The sequence below is a fragment of the Lytechinus pictus genome, chromosome 4, assembly GCF_037042905.1.
Source record: "Lytechinus pictus isolate F3 Inbred chromosome 4, Lp3.0, whole genome shotgun sequence".
NCBI classification, from domain to species: domain Eukaryota; kingdom Metazoa; phylum Echinodermata; class Echinoidea; order Temnopleuroida; family Toxopneustidae; genus Lytechinus; species Lytechinus pictus.
In genome coordinates, this window is record NC_087248.1 from 28,065,256 (window position 1) to 28,086,674 (window position 21,419).

Consider the following 21,419-nt stretch of genomic DNA (forward strand, 5'->3'; position numbering starts at 1 on the left):
GATTTCGGTCCGCCGTTAGCATTTAGGGCTAGGCTACATGTTGGCCTTTTCTATTTCTCTCTCAGATATCATCATTTAATTTGACGGGGGGGGGGGGGGGGGCTACATTTGTGTAAGACAGATACAAATGGGCAAGACTAGCAGCCCCCCCCTTCCCCTAAGAAAAATAGTACATCATCATAAAATCATTATTGAAATGAACAAGGTCTATACTTCAATGTAGCTACATGTACATAGTCACATGCGTACGTACATATTCAATGAATTAAAAAGCATTTTCTTTATTTTACATGATGCAAATATATTTCTCTTTCCTCCTCTCTCTGATCCGCCTTCACTGGCTTTTATTGATGGAGGGGAATTTTATTTTATAATAATATAAGGCTCATACAAAAAGGACTTCACATACCAAAGACTCTCTCTTAATTTCATACTACCTGTTCCGTGCATATCACTGACATTGTAAAACAGAATAATTTTAGAAAGATCATATTTAGCCACATTGTTTCAGTGTTTTGCGGGTTGGGCTCAGTATTCAAATCTCAGGGGCTCGCTGTTGCAGAAAGTGTTGCTTTTAAACGCAAGTCTAAAAAATCAAATGCAAGTCCGAATGCACTCTTCTCATTGGTTGAACATCAAGACTTGTGTGATTTTTAGAGATGCATTTGATCGCAACTCTTTCTGCATCAGGTGCCTGGTGTAATACTTCAGAAAAGAAAAAAAAATCTTTTACACAAACGGTTAGACGTGTATATTTGTTAAACATATTTAATAGTGTTCTTTAAACAAGAAAAAAATATCTGTTCTCGTAGAGATATTGATAAAAACATCTATAAATGGCACGATATACCACTTATCAGTTATAAATAGGGTTAGGAAAACTATGTCCCTGACCACAGGGGTTTGAGAAAGAAAAAAATGAGCCCTAAATGTGCATTTTTTAATCTGTTAAATCAAAATACCCAATTAATGCTTTTCTATGTGCTTTCTCCACAGATCAAATCATGTCCCTTATCAAGGATTCTGAGAATGCACGAATCCAGACAAATAAGGGAGAAAGATAGCGTTATTTCCTAAAGTCTATGCCTCTGATCATTGTTGGTGTAAGACACCTAAACCCAACAGGCGTGCATCACATCTTTATATCCAGGAAAAATCCTTTTCAATTCATTTTTTTTCTTTCTAGTCAGACATACATGTATGTATGCAGAACTAATTTAGTTGAGTGTTGGGCCACTGTTGGGTATTGGAGGAATGGCTGACACTTTTAGTCATCCATCATTCACTTAACACATGATCTTTACCAAACACAACTGTTAAATATGTAAGCCTTCCTTTGATTCAATAATACGGATTTATCATTTTTTTTAATGGATTTTATAGTTTTGATGATAAAAGAACCCACAATTAAGATACAGGCAACTCTGCCTATAGTAAAAATTCTGGAGACCACGGAAATGCGTTCGACTCACAAGAAATAGAAGAGATATTATATAACACGTGTTTTGAATAATCTAGTCTAAAAAGAAAATTGCTTCCACTAAAGCAATCATTTGACTAATTGAAGGTCGACTTTAAGGAAACCAAAACCCAATAAAGAAGCAATCTTTGATATTGGAAAGAGTAAAATGAGAGGAACAATTTAAAATAAGTTCATCAGAATCAGTTAAGAAAAAAGGTAGTTATGGACGTTTAAAATGTCTTTTCTTTTCTTTCTATGGGGATCCTCTAATTGGCCACCATGTTTTAGAATCGCAGATTTCGTGGACAACTCTCCATTTATTTTGCACACAGATTTTTCCCATTATCTTTCAAATTGCATCTTGCTGCACCACATATATGGAGGTCAAGAGGAGATGATGTAAAATAAAGTGAAAAATCTGACATTTTGTGTACAAAACAAATGGAGACATTTATTATACTATTCTATAACCGATTTTGATGAAACAAGTTTTAGATTGCTCCTCTCATTTTATTCTTTCTGATAAAATGGAGTCTCTCCTTGTATTTTGGTTTCCTGAAAGCAGAGTTACATGTACCTCTATAATGCTACATGTTCCATGAAGAATCAAAAGTTTACAGTATAAGGAGGGGAAATGAAATACTTGATATTTCAAATAATAAAACACGACAGATACAGTATGGCGCATTATATGCTCTATCATTTGCATACCATCCATGGTTAGTACATCGTAACATTGGGTGATCTCAAGTTTGGTGTTGGTGATAAGCACCAAACACAAAAGGAAGCTGGTCCTGAAAAGTCGCTGTTCAGGTGTTGAGCTGTCTATATCGCGGTTTGTACCATTTGTGTAAACTCAAAATAGATTTTGGAGCTCGGAAAAGCAAATCAAATTAGAGTTTCAACACCAGACTTGAAATCACCCATTTTCATTTAACCTCTAAATTTGATAAAATTTGCAGCATGATGAATTCTCTATTTATCAAGCTCAACTTTTTCTTGGGGTGGTCGTGGACTTGATATTTACTGAGACAATCTGGGTGTTTTGACATCAATAAATGCTAAAGCAAGTCTAAGCATTGAAAATGAAAATGTTTTTTGTTTTTTTTTGCTCTGATTTTGTTTTCCGAGATCTTCTTGCATTTCAAACAGAGCAAATAAAAACAAGAACCATAAAAAAGTTTTGTTATTTTCATAAGGCACAAATCTAAAAGAGGATGCATTGTGACTACATGTATAGTATGTTGTGTGCTTCCAATTTTGTTGGGAAGTACCTCATCCCCTCTTCAAATATGAAGAGAAAACATTTCGGGTAGGAGGAAGGGGGATGGGAGGGGCTTGCCAATTTTTTATTAACAAAATCCCCTTTTTATTTTGCTTCTTGATTTTGCTAATAAGGGAATGGATAAAGATGAACTAGATGGACAGTTTGAACTACAGTTTGTGAGGAAGTTCCAAGGAGGCCTATACTACTTGATTGTCCTATAGATTTGTATAAGTATCATTGACGCATCACATTCATCAACCTTTCTTTTACCTCAACAACGTATTTGAAAATGTAAGAAAAACATTTTTTATTGATACCTAAACAAGTCAATAAAAGCTAGATAAAGATAGTCCAGAATGTACATATATATGGACTGATTTGGGCCTCAAACTTTTAACAAAAATTTTAGAAAAAAGTAGAACTCTTTCGAAACAGATAAAAACAAATATCATAAAGATGAATAAATTCCTTCAGGTATATGAGATAGTCATGGCATACCTGTAAGTGGCAAGATTTACCTAGAAACGTTCTCTGCTTCAGATAATGAGATTGCCACCGTGGCCATAAATTTAGAATAGAACTTTCTCTGAGCTTTCCTCAAAATTCATCAATTCAGCCCACACTGAACTACATGCAGATGAACTTTGTAATATTCTGAACAAATGAGCATCCTCAAAAAATTATTAATTCCTTTCTTGTTTTCAACCATTTAACTTTCATCTTTTTCTTGCAAAATTTGTTGCTTTGTTGCTTGCCACTTTTCAAAGATAACAATATAGCAAATAAACTCAATCAGATTCGATCAGTAAATGCTAGAATAAGGCATGCATAAACTGTGGATAAAAACAATATTTCTATTGGAATCGTATATGAAATCATATTTTGAAAAAAAGTCTAATGGGTAAATACAAAGAGCTTCATAACGTTGGACCTGCGTGCCTGGACCTTGCAACTTTTTAAAAATTAATTAATTAATTGTATGCTGCCAGCAACCCAACTGATTGCTGTGAACAGACAGTGTACAACTACATGTCTTTCATGAAACTTCTGGGGTGGATTCCATCCAAGCTCCCCCCCCCCCTCCCCCAACCTGCAGGCAGAAACACTGACTGAACATTTATCAACAAGTGGGTCTTGACACAAGACCACCACAAGTACAAGTTGTTATCTAAAAAAAAAAAGCCTTCTGTGCACAAGTGCCAGTCAGGATCTTCAGGCTATTAAGAATTATTTCCTCAAGCACAGGATTTGCAATGCAAACTATAAACTATCCACACCCAAAACTTTTCAGGAAAGGACAAAATGACAGTTAAATCCAAGTAGAGTGTCGTCACAATTAACTGTTACGATCCAAGGCTGGAAGGGAGCTGAACTGATCTGGGGAGCCGTCTTACAAAGAGTTGTGATTGATTCAATCAATCGTAACTCTATGGAAATCCATCAGTGCCATCATTTTTTCCTAAAGGAAATGTGCCAAATGTCCTTTGTAAACAAAGGAGAACACACCGAACTGTCAAGAAATCAATGATTTTATGGATATACATTCATGATTCATATCTAGAAAAAACTTTGAGCAAACATGCACTAAATATGTTGACTTTGCTGGCTTTTCATAGTTGCAATTGATCAGATCAATTGCATCTCTTTGTAAGATGGGCCCATGATCTATCACAACTACATGTATATATACCAGCAACACCAACATCTATAATGCATATATTTAATTTGAAGTGTTTTTAAAAATATGTAACCGCAGGCATGCCATGCATCATTGTTTTGATATTAAATCAATGTGCTTGTCATTGCTTGCAAAAGGACATAGTGTAGATTTCCTGTAATTATGTCACTAATGGACTTCTGGTCCCCTTCTTACAAAGAGTTACGATTGATCCAATCAATCTCAACTGTATGGAGATCCATCCATACCCTACTTTTTTTCTAAAGGAAATTTGCATAATCTCCTTAGTAAACAAAGAGAATCACACTGAATCTTCAAGAGAACGATGAATGTACGAATATACAGCATATCTAGGAAAAATTTTGTACAAATGTGCATTTTAGATGTTAACGTTGCTGGCCGTCCATAGTTGTGATCGATCAGACCAATCACAACTCTTTGTAAGACGAGGTCCAGGTACTCCTGTGCATTGAAGACATGATTAGAGTGGAAGTCCAATAGAAATGGAATAAACATTGTTCACTGGGTAGAGGATGCACATCCAGCCACTGATGATTCAACAAGGTGTTACAGAAACCACATCTCTGCATCTATTTTTACTTGGGATCCTGCGGAACTGTTCACATCCGGTTCAACGATTCGCTATCCAAAGTTTTTCTTATGTCCAGTTTATTGATTGAGACATATCTTAACTGAGATCCTTCAAATATAGAAGTCCATCATCCCGAGGTCAATCATCAATCTTCGTCGTCGTCGAGATCGAGATCGGCGTCCAGGTCCAGATCTTGAAAGAGTGACTCGTCAACTTCAACTCTGTCACCTGCGGAGGGAGAGATGTGTATACAGTCAATAGTCAGTGAACACTGGTGTGTATAAAGGATCACCTGCATAATACAGATCGCTGTTTTGATTTCCCTTAAAGGGGTACTCTGGGTTGAAAATAATCATATCATCTACATGTAAATAAATTTATAGAGCATTATTCACCGAGCAAAACACTGAAAATTTCATCATAATCACGGATTATATCATCATCAATTCATCAACACCTTCTTTTTCTTCTTAGCTTCTTCTTCTCCTCCTCCTTCTTCTTCTCTTTCTTCTTCTTCTCCTCCTTCTTCTTCTTCTTCTTCTTCTTCTTCTTCTTCTTCTTCTTCTTCTTCTTCTTCTTCTTCTTCTTCTTCTTCTTCTTCTCCTTCTCCTCCTCCTCCTCCTCCTCCTCCTCCTCCTCCTCCTCCTCCTCCTCCTCCTCCTCCTCCTCCTCCTCCTCCTCCTCCTCCTCCTCCTCCTCTTCCTCCTCCTCCTCCTCCTCCTCCTCCTCCTCCTCCTCCTCCTCCTTCTTCTTCTTCTTCTTCTTCTCCTCCTCCTCCTCCTTCTTCTTCTCCTTTTCCTCCTCCTTCTTATCATCATTTCATGTGTAAATACATAGAAACAGGAAGAGGGAGTGCCATAATGGCACAAGAATGCTGACTGAAATGAGGGCAATGATAGTGTTGATGATGATGACAAAAGGATGAAATCGATGATGATGATGATAATCACAATTACATGAATGATAGTGGTTGTGATGACAAAAGATGACTACAGCAATCATGATACTCAAAATTATTATTTTTATAATGATTACAATGAATACATGAGGATTATAAGGATAATGCAGGATTTTACAGGATGATAATGATGAAATTGATGTTTCAATTGAAATAGCAACTTGACCAGGATGATGATGACAATGGTATTGAAAATGTTATGATTATGATGGGGATTACAATGACTGCATTAATGATAAACAGAGCAACAATGATTATATACTTACTTTCATCCAAAAGATCCATATCTGACGTATCCAAGTTTGCATTTTGGAAGAAAAGCTCCTTCCCTGAGTGATAAAGGAAATATAATATATAAACAATAAATTCCTTACTTTACAACCGACATGCAGAGAATAATATACAGATATTGCCTACCTAGAGTTTGAATACAACATTTCCTCTCCCCGACGGAGTTATATTTTTCCCAAGGGATTATATTTTGCCCAAAGCGCGCAGCGCTGAGGGAAAATATTATCCCGAGGGAAAAATATAGCTTCGGAGGGGAGTTGAAATGTTATTCATTTAAACGAAAGACCAGGCAATATCTGTTATATTATATAGTCTATGTGGATTCGCCATCAGAGATTACATTCATCATCTTGCTCCAACCCGAAATTCTTGCTACAGCTCTGATCCATCTACTTCATAATAGAAAATAATTTGAAAATACATCAAGCGCATTCTTCATGCAATCGACGCGTGAACACTAGCGCGTACATCAAACTACCTGATTACGCAACTTGTAAGCAGCGTGTGACGTCACCTTAGTGAATATAACGCCGCAATTGACAATACAACGCAGTTATATCTACTGAGGTGACATCAAAACCCAGAATATAACAAATGCGACCCTCGCAGCTATGGTCACGTGATGGCGTATTGACCTATCACTGATTCGAATCTACATAACCTATGTAATATTATCAGATAACCCCTTTAAATACTGTGCTGATTAATGTACCAAAAGATAACAGATTCCATATCACGCAGCTCTGCTTATTAGCCTAATAAGGCAATACAAGAAGTAGGACTTTCGTTATTGCTTTGGGAGGTAGATCGTATAAGGGTCAATCATTAGCACACCAAAGAATTTCATCTAACTACATCTAGTTTCTATTTTGTAGAGCATAACCCAATCTGAAATAGGTGAAAAGTGCTGCTTAACGGTGAAAGAGGCCATAGCGATAACCTGGGGATTTTAATCTAACCTTATTAATACATGAAAAGTTCAGTTGAAATAAGAATAGAAATAATCACAGTGTTAACATAAAGTTTTAAAATATTGAATAAAACTACTCGGCTAAAGCTAGGGTAGTTACTGCATTTTTTTTTTTTTTTGGTCAACCACTTTATAAACATCTGACAAAGTAAGCGTTAGGTGCTGTATATAAAGCAAGTATAATTATTTTGATCATCACCTGTGAGTTTTCCCGCTGTACTGTCGGATGCAGCGCTCTGTTTCACTTTGAGTTCTTTCTGCTCCTGATCAAATCTTTCTTTCCACGCTAGAAAGCTCTCTATCGTGACGAGGGTGCCCTTTAATTTATTTGCCTGTCGGGAAGAAATGATAAATAAATACGGTGAAACCTGTCTCTATTGATCACTCAAGGGTTATGACTTTTTTTACCTGATTGCTATAAAGGAAGCATGAGTGCTTGTATGCTAAGCAGCCAGAGGACCAACGGCTTAGGTGCTCTCTGAGGGAACCAGGGAACAAATTACAAGGGGTCCAAAGACGATTTCATCCACGAAATGCCCAAAAGACCCCTGGAAAATAAGAAAAAGAGCCATGGAAAGTCCCTATCAACTGCAATAAATTATTAAAGCACATGTGGCAGATTAAGGCAATGAGTTGTAAAAAGTTGTGAAAAAATTGCTTTTTTGCCTGGAGGGACCTGGTAATGAGGATAAATGCCTTACTGAAAAGGCACAAGCACACCAAATGGGAATCGAAACTGAGGTCATCGGACTGCCAAACCATCGCCTTTTCTGAGCAGGTGGTGTTTACAGACTTTTTATGTGTGTTTAAATGGGAAAAAATTGTTCAAGGGAAACTAAATGCAGGAGCCCGTATTCTGAAGTCGGGTTTAAATTAAACTCAGGTTTAAAGTTGTGGTTTAAGTATGGGAAGCCAAAAGTATCAAAATTTGTATTAAGTTGTACGTTTCTTATGTTTACTGTGCTCTTTCCTGATTCACCGATGGCGAAGACAATCATCTATTTATACTTAGATACCTAGATAATTATGAATGATTTAAGAGCCAAATGACCTGAAATATAATATCTCTACTGTTAGTGATTTATGTAACAATTGGCCATCCATACTTAAACCACAACTTTAAACCTGAGTTTAACTTAAACCCGACTTCAGAATACGGGCCATGGTCTTTTAAAAACATGTGATCACTAGCATGACATGACTGTGCGTAAAACATCTATTTTTTATATTTTTGTTCAGATCAAATGAATTCCCTTTCTCGCTGGTACACCAAGTTTATAATGTATTCCCAATGCTTTTTACAAAGTCTTGGGTCAGACTGACTTTGATAAAAAACTGCGAGCTCCATGAGACCTTCGTCATAGATGGCGTCAATGCGTATACAGGTAAAATTTCATGGTTGCGAAAAAAGAATATTTTCTCAGGATTTATGATCTCTGTAAAGTGGGCAAAAAGTGACCGTAGGGAGATACAAGAGTGTCGCTAAAATTAAAGGCGAGCACATAATACGCCCGCCTGTAACGTGGAAAATGGAGTTATTGGTCAAGCAAGAAAAGTGGAAGGTGGCGACTTCACCTTTGATCTTCTGACCTCAAAATCAATAGCATTCGTGGGATCTATGCTAGTATCATACACACTAAATTATATGAGCCTACGTTAAGTTAAACTAAAGTTATCGCGTTAACAATGACTTCAGAAGGGTAAGATGAAAACATGTCATAAAAACACGGACAGACAGATGGACGGACACCGAGTGTGATACCATAATACGTCCCGTAGGACGGGCGTATGAAAACAGAGGTCAAAAGTGCAATTTACCGCTTCCTCCTCTGCTCTCTTCTTTTCTTCCTCTATCCTCCTCTTTCTATCGTCTTTCGTAGCCTTGATTTCATCTATTTTCTCATTCAGGAACTCCTGTGAGGCTGACACGATGGCAAAGATCATGGCCATACCGATATTCTCTTCAATCTGTCATAAATGAGAGAAACAAAAATTCAGTTGAAATTCAACCACAAATTGCTTTAGAAAGTGAAGTACTGTACTTTATAACCCTACAAAGTTTGAAGGAAAAAAAAATTATATTCACAGCCTATACACTGCGTCCCAGAAAAAAGGAAACCGTAACTCTGTCATATATACATGTCATGTACTCTACCATTCTGTATAATTATGTCCACGACACTTAAGTTGATTTTTATTGTTACTGTATTATTTTGTGAAATTTCCTTTTCTACAGTGAGAACTGACAAGTGTATAGAATTATCTGTGTTTGACCGACATAATAAATGAAATGAAATGAATGAATTGAATGAAAATTTTTGCTGTCGTTGTCCAAATTTGTTTCATGTAATATGCTTCTCTTCTTTCATTTAAATCCCATCTCAACGTTCATAATGCACGCATGATCGAGTTAGAACAGTGGAAAATGGTGCTACCAAATTTTCACTGGCAAGAGCAAATTCCAATTTTGAGAGAGTTTTTCTGGCTTTTACTGCTATCTATTTGGAAAACAAAGCTCCAAACTTGAAAATCCATCTTTTCCTCTTCCATATGAGCACCAATATGATCACGAATGTTGAGATGGGCTTCAAGTGGAAGAGGAAGCATGTTTTTTTCAGTGATGCGCATCTCATGCAGCAAATATATGTATATGATGGCAAAAAAGTTACACTAACCATATATTTACCCAGGGTAGCCACTTCAGTTCCGAGAACTATTCTCTCAGCGGGACCTGCCATTATTGTAACTCTGGCTTTAGCTTGGCAACATGTACCTAGGCGCTAAAGCAATTGAGGAAATTCTTCCTACCGGACTCAACTTTTAATTTTGACATGCAATAGTTACTTTCAATGAATCCTTGATTTGTATTTGGTAGTAACCACTGGAAAGCAAAATTACAAAATAACTTTTATGCAATAGGGTAAAAAAGTTTCATTGTTTTGTGAAATTCATGGATTGTGCAAAGGTGTAGCTATCTAACGTCTCTCGAGCTTTTACTATCTAGATATTCAAATATCCTGATGTAGAGTTAGTGATTTTCCGTTTCAAATATGGTTTTTTCCGTTTCTAAAAATCTGTAATTCCGTTTCATATCGATCTAAAAATGGAAATTCTATTATGTCACTGAAAATGAACACAGCAAAAACCCGAATTACGTTTTGCAAAGATGAATTCCATGAATATTTACATGAAGAGTATGAGAATCAAACAGAATTTTAGTTTTATTTACCGGTAAAACGGGAAATCACTGTCCTTATATATGTGGGCGCGCCGTGGTCTAGTGGTTCCGACTCTCGCATTTCAAACAGGGGGTCGTGGGTTCGAATCCAAGCCATGGCGTGTTTTCCTTCAGCAAGAAGTTTATCCACAATGTGCTGCACTCGACCCAGGTGAGGTGAATGGGTACCCGACAGGATTATTTCCTTGCATGCACTGAGCGCCGGTGATGGTAGCTCGAGCTAAAGCCGGGGTAATAATAGCAGCGCTTTGTATCCTCAGGCAAAACGTGCTTTATAAATCCAGCTATTATTATCATTATGTATATTATATCAAGCCTTTTCAACATACCTCATCAGTGATGAAGTATGCACTGGACTTAGACTAATAGTCACTGCCTGGTTTCATCTCCTATGCTTTAATACCAGTGATGGAATCTCAAAGCGCTCTGCATCTTGTTGAAAAGGCTCGATATAACATACATGTATGAATGTCAACAACAATTATGTTGCACACTTTCAAGGTGAAGTTTGTTATTCTAAAAATTCAATTGTTTTGTAACTTGCAAGTCTGTCAAAAGTGTTTTCTGTGGGCATACACTACAGAGAACTGTAGGTATTTGAAAAGTTAACATTTAAGATTAAGCAGAATCTTGGCACTGAAAGTGTTGTAAGGTTTAGAATAAGTGGCGTACCTAGAATTTTTCACAGGGGGGCAAAACCGTCTGCCAAAAAATTTGACAAGCAAAAAAAAAAAAAAAAAAAAAGGTCTTCAATCACAAATGAAGGATTTCGTACCAGAAAAAAATTTGACAAGCTTCAAGCTCATCAGGGGGGGCCATAAAGGTCTTCAAGCTCGTCAGGGGGGGCAAAAAAAGGTCTTTCAAGCTCGTCAGGGGGGGCAGGGATACGTCCTTTGCATGGGTTGTGGCTCGTCAGGGGGGGGGGCAGACTGCCCCCTCTGCCCCCCCCCCCCCCCCCCCCCCCCGTAAGTACGCTAGTGTTTAGAATCCTGTAATATACCTGGGCTTGAACTAGTTCACTAATCTGCTGTTCATAGTCTTGGACAAGCTCGTCATCGAGTATCACCTCAAAGATTGGTGCTTCTTCGGGGTAGCATGGTGTGTAGGTGAACTTTAGGGTGACCGAGAGCTGACCTGTGGAAAAAAAATACAACAATAAAGGTATTATAAGCCGACGTTCTGTGAGTCAATACCCGGATATAGATGCAGGTAAATAATTGCACAAGTAATTTAAAGAAAACTTACATACTGATACGCCTTTTGATTTTATATAAAGTCAAGTTTTGATATTGATCGTCTTGTAATCTGGGGAGCTTTTCATGGAAGGATGACTGTGTCAGACGTTTTCAAAGTCTGTTTAATATATCCAACAATTTATACATGTACATGTACCATAGAGTAACAGTCAGTCACCACTCAGACACCTATGCTTTAAATCAAGCAAAGTCAAATGACATGTTCATGTATTAACAATCCCCTGGAGCGGGGGGGGGGGGTAGTTCAGCTGGTATAGAAAACAGAAAGCTATTGATTATCATGTGAATGGATGTAAAGAGTGCACTGTCACATTTGGATGTATTCAGTGCAGAGGCTCACTGTGGTAAATCAAATTTAGTTTAATATGTAGGGTAACCAGTACATACATTATAAAACCTGTCAAAAATATTAACAGTTATGGCCCAGGCCTCTTAACAAACCTCCGACCAATGCCTTTGTCCTTCTAACCTTTCAGCTGATTCAGTTACATTTTCTAATAAGATAATACCTGTAAACCAATATAAACTGGGATGGTTGATCAAAGGACAAGATTTTGATTCAAGATGACAACGGCAATTTAGAAAGTAGTCCAGACTGGACGTTGATGTATAAAGTCTGGAGTACTCTCTTTACCAAAGCTAATGAAGGGGGCCTCCTGACTCCCAATCCCTCATCCCGTTCCAAAAGGAGGGGAGATGAGCGGATTAGCACTGGGAATGTGATTCGGAATGGGATTGGAAGTCAGGAGGCCCTCCTTGTTAGCATTGGGAAAGAGGGCTTCAAAACACCACCGTCTCATCAGGACTATTTAGAAAGCAGCGTTTACCTTTTTCTTCTTCTTCATCTTCACCCGACTCCTCCTCTGCTGACACTGTCACCTGGAATACATGGAAAGGTTCCGTCTCCAGTACTAGAAATTATAAAAACACAACACTCGCTGATGTGGTTTACGGTACACCATGTGAAGTGTTATAGAAACAGTGGATAGAAGAAGAGAAGAAATGGATAGGCGAGAAAGTGGAGATTTGAGAGTAGAGTATTCTTTCTTGAAAGTAGTCCTGAAAAGGACTGTAAACCAGGAAAGATTGATGAGTTGAGAACAGCTTGAGTAGTAGAGCTAGTGAGGAGATGCTCTACTCGCCGACTCAAGCCAGCATCTCCTCACTAGCTCTACTACTCAAGCTGTTCTCAACTCATCAATCTTTCCTGGTTTACAGTCCTTTTTAGGACTACTTTCAAGAAAGAATACTCTACTCTCAAATCTCCACTTTCTCGCCTATCCATTTCTTCTCTTCTTCTATCCACTGTTTCTATAACACTTCACATGGTGTACCGTAAACCACATCAGCGATTGTACATACCACCATGCAAACCTTCAAACAACAACCAAACACAACACTGTAATTGTACATGATGCCAGCCAATTCAATTCAATCCAAAAAATGGTCTTTATCGATAATGAAACATGTTCATAAGTTACTGTCGCACATGAAAAAACAACAGGAGCTGGAAATTCATGTTTACAAGTTTTTATCAATCGGCACAATAAAACATAGTAAAATGCATTGAAAACAAAAAAAGGCTAAGATACATTTAAAAGGTAATGCCAACATCAAATTAAAGAATTCTCTAGGTACCAAAAAAGGCATAAATAGGTCAAAACAAATACTTGTAAGTCTCTATTTAAAAAGAAAAGATCACTCTATTTTTTTTTCAAAGATCAATATTCATATTTATCTTTTTTTCAAACTACCTTAGCTTGAATTGAACCCTACATCCTTTGTGGACAGTGTTCTGTTCCCTGAGGCTGGCCACAAGGACAGGGCCAGCCTAGGCTAAGGCCAACTGTGTGGCCTTTGGCTTGGCCTTAGATGTCTAAGTCCTTGGCCCTGGACCTGAGGTCTTGGCTTACATACATGTATGACAAACAAAAAATGCTTTTTTGCCATAACAGAGAAAGTAAACAAGGGTCGGTCTGTAAATGTATTTTTTTAGAGCTGTATGATATGAAAGGGCATAGTTTTGATTTTATATGGAGAATGAGGTTCATTCAGGCATAGCTTATATGCAAAATGGTCCATGCATACATTTAATATTTTCAATTTTTTTTTAAATCAATTTAATGTTTTTTTTTAAATGTTGAAAATGTATGAAATTAAACTAGGTGGCACATTTCCTTTATTATTATATCAAATTTGAATTAAAAAATACTAGTATTGTCATGTTATTGAAAACAGTTTGACCTAAATCTACCCAATGTCAATGGACCAATCACTCAGCCGGACAATTGAAAAACTGCATGGTTTCCAATGTTCGCTTGCAATCGGACTAATGGTTCCAGAATTATTTTTTTTTTAATAAAAACCAAGATGGCAGTGTAACCCTAAACAAATAGAAGTTGCATTCCACTAGGGCTAGGGCCTAGATCTTTGAATTTAGAAAGTAGAATTCTTGGGGGATAAAAATTTCAGGTTTTTTTGCAGTAAACGCACATGATTGGGACGCAATCCCTGGCTCCGTGGAGAGTAAGCACACGTTAGTAAATGATTTTTACTCTCTAGGAGGCAGGGTGACCAGACGTCCCATATTTCCCGGGATCGTCCCGTATTTTGCTCCTTTGTTCCGGCGTCCCGACAAACCCTTTCTGGGACGCCTATTTGTATCGTATTTCAGAAAAATGAATGGAACTGAAAAAGTGAAGAAATTTCATGAAATAACTGGCAAATAACAAACAGATGACGAAGCAGAGACAACAATAAAATCGATTACTGTAACTTTTCGCAAGTTCTGCAGTGATTTTCTTGCTACCCAACATCTTCTTCGATCTTCACGCAAACACACGCAAAGTCAACATGTATACTAGCTTCTGCATGCAGCCTCCTGGGGCCCGTTTCTTAACACCTGGACAAGTTAGTCATATCTTTATCCACCAACCACGGAGTTAGTTTCAATCTTACTAAACCCGTTTCACGAAAGGCTTCCTAACTACATGTAGAATACCTTGATATCGATACTATCAGTTGAAAGAGCAGACGAGACGTAGCCTTAGTCACAAAATAGCATAATTTTTTAAAAGCAAAAATATGATAAAACTGCAATTATTGTGATTAATTTGGAAATACATTTAATCAAAATAATAGCACAGGCAAAATATGTACCATGCATACTTAAACCATGAAGACTGGAGCATTCAATTGCTGAGAAAATCAAATTATGAATAATTCATTTCATGACTAAAAAACTTACATGTGGACATTGAGATGGGTATCCCCGGGATAGTAAATTTTGATAGTTTACGAAAGTAAACCACAGTTGTTTTCTTTGTAAAATAATGATAATTATACGTTTATTAATGGTTCCAAACATCATCAAAATATAGTTTAACATAAATTTTAAATGTTTACATACCGAAACACACGATTTGACAATTTTTTGCATAAATTAGAGATAGCATTTATCAAAAATGTTGATAAGTGTCTGAAAACGACGAATACGAGTCCAGTTATGGATGGCCTGACGTGGTAGAATCTTTATCGATTCAATTATTTTACTATTTCAAAATGAATGGTTTTGTTGCGTTTGACCAACAGTTTTTATAGTTTCTGTGCATTACAAAAATTATTGAATGATCTATCACACCTGTTTTGTAATGTAATTTCAACTTATATGAGTGATTACGTAAGATTATAATTTTCAAATTTCGAGGCACTTTTGCATGTCATAGTCTACCCACGTGATGCCACTACTAGGGACAGTGATTTTCCGCGATCGCGGAAAACGGACGGAATTCACGGAAAGGGCCTTTTGAAACGGAAAGTGGCATTTCAAACGGAAAATCACGGAAAATGTATTTTCCCTCAAAATACATAGAATAGCAACAGAAATTATTCCAATATCACAACAAAATGAGAATATTAAATGGCCACAAACCCCCAGAAAACACGATCTCACTTCGCTACTATCATGACAATTCACACATCGTGACTGTACTCGACATCAGCACACTCGATTGTACCCCGCACACCGTACCCGTACCCGGCCGGCCGGCGCCGGGTTGGGCTTCACATGCACACATATCGTTCAACTACACGGTCGTGTGTTGCTGCCCTCTACGTTTGAAGATGTAACAGCACAATATCGTGGTCTTAAAATCCAAGATGGCGGATTGGCAAAAGCCGTTGACTGATGATAACGATGTCCAAAAACCCCCAAAATTATCGATGAAATATCATTTCACCGTGAAATAATGCTAATAATGTGAAAGGTGAGGATGTATGCATGCTAAATGGGTTTGTAAAAATATTTTATGCACCCGGATAGATACGATTAGAACGGATTCTATTGTGTTGTTGGTACAGTAGCAGATACAAATTTTGACCAGTGCGAGTGCTATTCAATGTGTAAACGGAATTGTCACTTTTCCGTGTGTACAAAGTCTATGGGGAAACGGAATTTCCGTTTTCTGACATGCTGAAACGGAATTTGAGATTTTCTGAAACGGAAAAGGCAATTTTTTGAAACGGAAAATCACTGTCCCTACACTACGTCATTAAGAAAGAAGTTATGACAGGTTCGGAGGTGTCATAAATATTTAGTCAGGTTGTTGTCCCCGATCTTGGCAAAGAGGGCTTCGTGAAACGGTTAGCGGACAAGTAGCTCACTATCTTCGATTTAGTCAAAGTTAGACTTATGACGGTGTTGAGAAACGGGCCCCTGCCTATGTGTGGCAGGCTACTAGCTAGGCGTAGGATCGATTGGAGCAGATTCTCAGATTCTCTCCTCCCTTCATTCTGTCTTCCCACTCTTTCATCCTTTCTTTCTTTATTTTATGTGTGTCCTTCTAATTTTTTTCCCTTATTTTTTCTTTCCCTTCCTTCCTCCCCTCCTGTTTTTCTTTGTTTCTTTCAAAGAATGAAGGAAACATTTTTCTTTCCTTCATGTATTTTTTTCTTCCTCCTTTTTTCTTACTTTCTTTTTCTTTTCTCTCCTTTTTATTTTATCTTTCACACATTCATTTTCCCTTTCTTTCTTGTTCATTTCAAAGAATGACAGAAACCCCTTTTCTTTCTTTTTTATTCTTTCTTTCATCCTTCTTTCTATAATTCTAACTTTCTTTCTTTCTTTTTTCCTTCATTTTCCCCTTAATTTTTTTCTTTCTTCCTCTCAATTAATCTCTTTTCTTTCTCTCCTTCATTCTTTTGTTCAATCTCCCTTCCTTTTCTTGTTGTTCGTTCCTTTTCTTTATGATTTTTTAAACATTGTGCAGCCTTCTCTGACTTTGTTGATTTTTTAATTATTAAAAAATAATCGCTCGGTCGATATTCTAGACTATAGTTTATCCCACTCTAGGCGACACCCCAATACTTACCCGTGCTAATAAACTGGGACTCCACTCACGCGCATTTGGGCCGCCCTAGCTTAGAACTAAGCTTTGTTTTACTAAAAAATAAATCTTGTAATGATTCAATAAATGTTACTTAATAAATTAGTACTGTTAAATCGGTACTCACCGGTTCTTTTCTTGAATTTTCTGGCAATTTCCCACGCTTCTGGCTTCAATTCTGCGGCTGTTCCTGTCGCGGTAGACAGCTACATATGCAACTTTATTTATAAATAGAGCGCCCCTTACGATAGTTGTTAAGAACGCGGCCAAATTGTTAGGTTTTTTGCACTGTGTCCAAGGCGTTTTTATTTTGTTTGATTTTTTATTTTTAATAAATATTTTGTTAAATAGCGATTTTTACGTCAAATATTAAATTCATATCACAAAATATTTTTAATTGTAGAAATATATATAATATCATGCAATTATTCATTCTATATATATTTTATAATAAAATGTATAATTGTTGCGGTCTTTAAAAAAGGATAGTCGATTGATCAGGTGATGACCACACGTATCACGTGATCTGAAAATCAGCTTCATACCGCTTTGATCGCACTCGACGGTGACCGGACTGACTGCCAAAAAAAGATCGAAAATGACTCAAATGTAAGTTTTCCTTTATTTTATTAAATTCAAATTAGGAATAGGAATATATTTAATGGGCAATCTTTTAATAAATGATAAACAAACGAGGACAAAACTCATATTTTGGGAGTAATATCATACTTGGGTGCAGGAAACAGTACGTTTAGAAGTTCTAACCTGTTTTTAACGCATTGTCGCCTATGAGGTCCATACATGTTAATGTTTGGACCTCATTGGTACTAGGAGTGGTTTATCCGGCTTGGAGCCTTCTTCAAGACTTCAGCCTTGCTTGGTCGATCCGCTGGAGCATTTGATTGTGCTTTGTTAATCGTCCCGTATTTCATTTTGTGAAACTGGTCACCCTGCTAGGGGCCTCCTGGCTAGTCACGTCTTTCCACATAATTTTTTAAAGATCGGTCCCAGTCTCCCCAGACGTAAATTCTGTTTAAACAAAAAACACTGACACACACACGTGGCAATATGTGGGACTATGAAAAAAAAACGAACGTTACAAAAAGTTTGACAACTCGCGGAAAACTTACCCGAAAATTCATCTGGATATATTGATTCTAAGGCTTCAATTTCATTGACTTGCTCCTCCTTGTAGTCAGTCATTTGTATTTTTAGTCGTTGAAACCACCATAAACTCTAAAGTCTGCTTGTAAAGCAAGGAGTTCCAAAATATTTCTTTATATTTTCTACAATCCGGTTCGTACTCATGTGTGTGTAAGCATGATAAGGTGTCGTTGACGATGAAAATAGAAAACTGAAGAAAAAAAATCTATGGCTTGGTTCTCTCTCGAAAGTTGGAACTTTGAGTTTGAGGGGGGGGGGGCAGTGGCGTACCTGGCATATTTCGTCAGGGGGGGCAAGCGACAAGGATGATCAAGGTGGGGGATAGTAGGCATGGACGTATATAGGGGGGAGGCTGATAATAATTGCCCAAATATCAACTTCACAGTTTGTAATTTTGGAGCGAGCGAACATTTTTTTCCTTGTACGCCACGGTGTACACTCACTATTTCTTTTGTATTTTATTATATGAAATATGAAATATAATTAATTTTCTCCTCATTGTCAAGTGATACAACGATTAATTCCTCCCTGAACATGTGGAATTAGCATTGTTTAATACTATATGGTTCAGTCAAGTTGTTCCTTATTGTCAAATCTATAAAAAATGAAATATTGTATAATTCAAAGAATAAAAAACAAAAGAAATAGTGAGTGATGGACATCATCGACGGGGACGCTTAGTTGTGCATATCACTGTTTTGTGAAAAATAAGCGATACTTTAAAATGTCATAACTTTCTTATTTTACATCCGATTTTGATGAAATTTTCAGCACTATGTTAGTTTGATTTTTTTCTATTTATTCAAGTCAGCATTTTCCTGGGGTAGACTTGACCTTTAAGAAAATTTCATTTACTATACAGAATAGACAAACGAATTAAGCAGATGTATCCAGGGGCACGAGGGAGAAGAAGAAATTGGCAAAAGAAAACTTTCAGGTCAATCAAAATAATAATTTCACTCGAGCTTTGCATCGCATTGCCTGCTTGAAAAGAAAAAAAAATATAAATAATTAAGTTTCCTATTCATGAGGATTTTTTGGCACGGGCCTAAAAATGTCTCGTTTTCAAGCCAATATGCAGAAGAAAGAAAGAAAAGAAATAGCTTGCGCTTTGCATATTAATTAGTATGTTACAATCATCATGTTCATGATAACTAAATAAGGGTGCATAAACATTGACTCGTTATCCCTATCAGGTCCGAATTATCAATAAAAAAGGAAGCAAAAAACAAACAAAGAAACAAACATAAATAAATAAATAACAAAATAAGACGAATGAGCTCACGCTTCACTCTTTGCGTTTTTCTTGAGTGAAGTTCGTATGAAAAGGGGGACTTGAACAAATTGAATTAAATGCAGGAAACATAATGAAAATCAAAGTAAACTCTAATAAAATTGATTTAAAGTGCATATGTAGACATGTAGATATTATGCCGATCAAATAAGTCAGCAGTACTTAGCATTTTGTGTCCACAATGGCTCTAATGGCTGATGTAAGTACTTTTAGCCTTATTTTACAAACAAAATAATATAGGCCATGCAATTCTTACGCGCGAAGTATGAGATATAATTCTTAATAATACCTGAAAGGGGATAATTTTAAGCACTTTTATTGCATTCATGATTACGAAAACAATGCGAGTGCGTATCACAATTTCTTGGTATTGTGACCTGATCGAAATGGGACCTTTTCACCCATTAACATAATTTTCTAACCGTAATGCGAGCGCGAAGCGCAGTGCTGATTTCTGTTTATACATCGAGTTGAAAAGATGATAAAGCATTTGTGACCTGAATACATATGCCTATCTCATTAAATAAAACAAACAATAAATTTTAGCACCATGAGCACGAAACGCGAGTTGAAATGTGATATACACCGACCTGATATAAGGAAAGAAAAGATACTTTGATTGGGATATAAAATAATGTTATCAAGATATACGCTACACCCATTGTCGTAATGCATATCCGATGATTGTATTTCCCCATTTGTGTGTGTGTGGATGGGTGGGTGGTTATATGTGTGTGTGAATTGTTGTGTGTCTCCGTCTGTGAAGAGAATGTGTGGGTGTGTTCATTATATGTGAGGACCTGAGAAGAGAACATACGTGGGTGTGTTAATTCTACTTGGGCCCGGTATGTGTCTCCGTCTGTGAAGAGAATGTATGGGTGTGTTCATTATATGTGAGGACCTGAGAAGAGAATATACGTGGGTGTGTTCATTCTGCTTGGGCGTGAGTGGAAGGGTGTGTGTCTCCGTCTGTGAAGAGAATGTGTGGGTGTGTTCATTATATGTGAGGACCTGAGAAGAGAACATACGTGGGTGTGTTCATTCTACTTGGGCCCGAGTGGAAGGGTGTGTGCATGTCTCCATCTGTGAAGAGAATGTGTGGGTGTGTTCATTATATGTGAGGGCCTGAGAAGAGAACATACGTGGGTGTGTTCATTCTACTTGGGCCCGAGTGGAAGGGTGTGTGTCTCCGTCTGTGAAGAGAATGTGTGGGTGTGTTCATTACATGAGGGCCTGAGAAGAGAATATACGTGGGTGTGTTCATTCTGCTTGGGCTTGAGTGGAAGGGTGTGTGTTATTTCTGTGATGAGAATTTATGCGGGGTGTAATTACGTGAGGGCCTGATTAGAAAGAAGTATGTGTGTTTTTGTGATGGGTGCATGTGGGTGTGTTAAATACGTGAGAGGGTGCATGAGTAGAAGGGTGTGTGTCAAATGTGGGTGTGTAAATTACATAAAAGGGCCTGATTAGAACGATGTGCGTGACATGTCTGTCATGATAGTGTATTTGGACTGAGTGACGGGTGTATATCTGTGGTGACAGTGCACGTGGGCATGGTGGGTGTGTTCAAAGAACTACGTTTGATCAGAAATCACATAAGTTCGCTAAACAAAGGAAATAATCAGCCCAGCGCAGGGGCGACGGAAAGGGCGACACTTGCCCCCCCCCCCCCCCCCCTCCGCAGGAAAGATTTTTTTTTTTCAAAATGAAATACCGTTTTTTTTTAAGTAAAAGCTTATACATTAAGTTAGAAAATAAAACAAAAATTGGATCGCGCTTCGCGATCGCATCAATTGTTGTTTAGTAAAGCCCCTTTCACAATTGACGTACGACCTGTTTACGACCGCCTGCAACAGATTTTTCTT

The 21,419-nt window shown here is 37.4% G+C and overlaps 1 protein-coding gene across 1 annotated transcript; it reads right to left on the reverse strand.

Annotated features, from left to right (window-relative positions):
* Positions 1-750: 750 nt before the first annotated feature.
* LOC129258748 (RWD domain-containing protein 1-like) lies at positions 751-18,426 on the reverse strand. Its single transcript, XM_064098766.1, has 7 exons — positions 18,227-18,426; positions 12,540-12,623; positions 11,457-11,590; positions 9,037-9,186; positions 7,418-7,550; positions 6,224-6,286; positions 751-5,227 (listed from the first exon to the last, which is right to left on the reverse strand). The coding sequence occupies exons 1-7, from the start codon at positions 18,297-18,299 to the stop codon at positions 5,145-5,147; spliced, it is 720 nt and encodes a 239-aa protein (XP_063954836.1). The 5' UTR covers positions 18,300-18,426; the 3' UTR covers positions 751-5,144.
* Between the last annotated feature and the right edge of the window lie 2,993 nt (positions 18,427-21,419).

Excerpts from the sequence above, each read along its gene's own strand:
- LOC129258748 (XM_064098766.1), bottom strand. The coding sequence starts at position 18,299 with ATGACTGACTACAAGGAGGAGCAAGTCAATGAAATTGAAGCCTTAGAA. Across the intron at positions 9,187-11,456 it reads GTGAACTAGTTCAAGCCCAG|ATTGAAGAGAATATCGGTAT; the intron begins GTATATTACAGG and ends CATTTATGACAG. Across the intron at positions 5,228-6,223 it reads TATGGATCTTTTGGATGAAA|GTGACAGAGTTGAAGTTGAC; the intron begins GTAAGTATATAA and ends CTCCCTCCGCAG.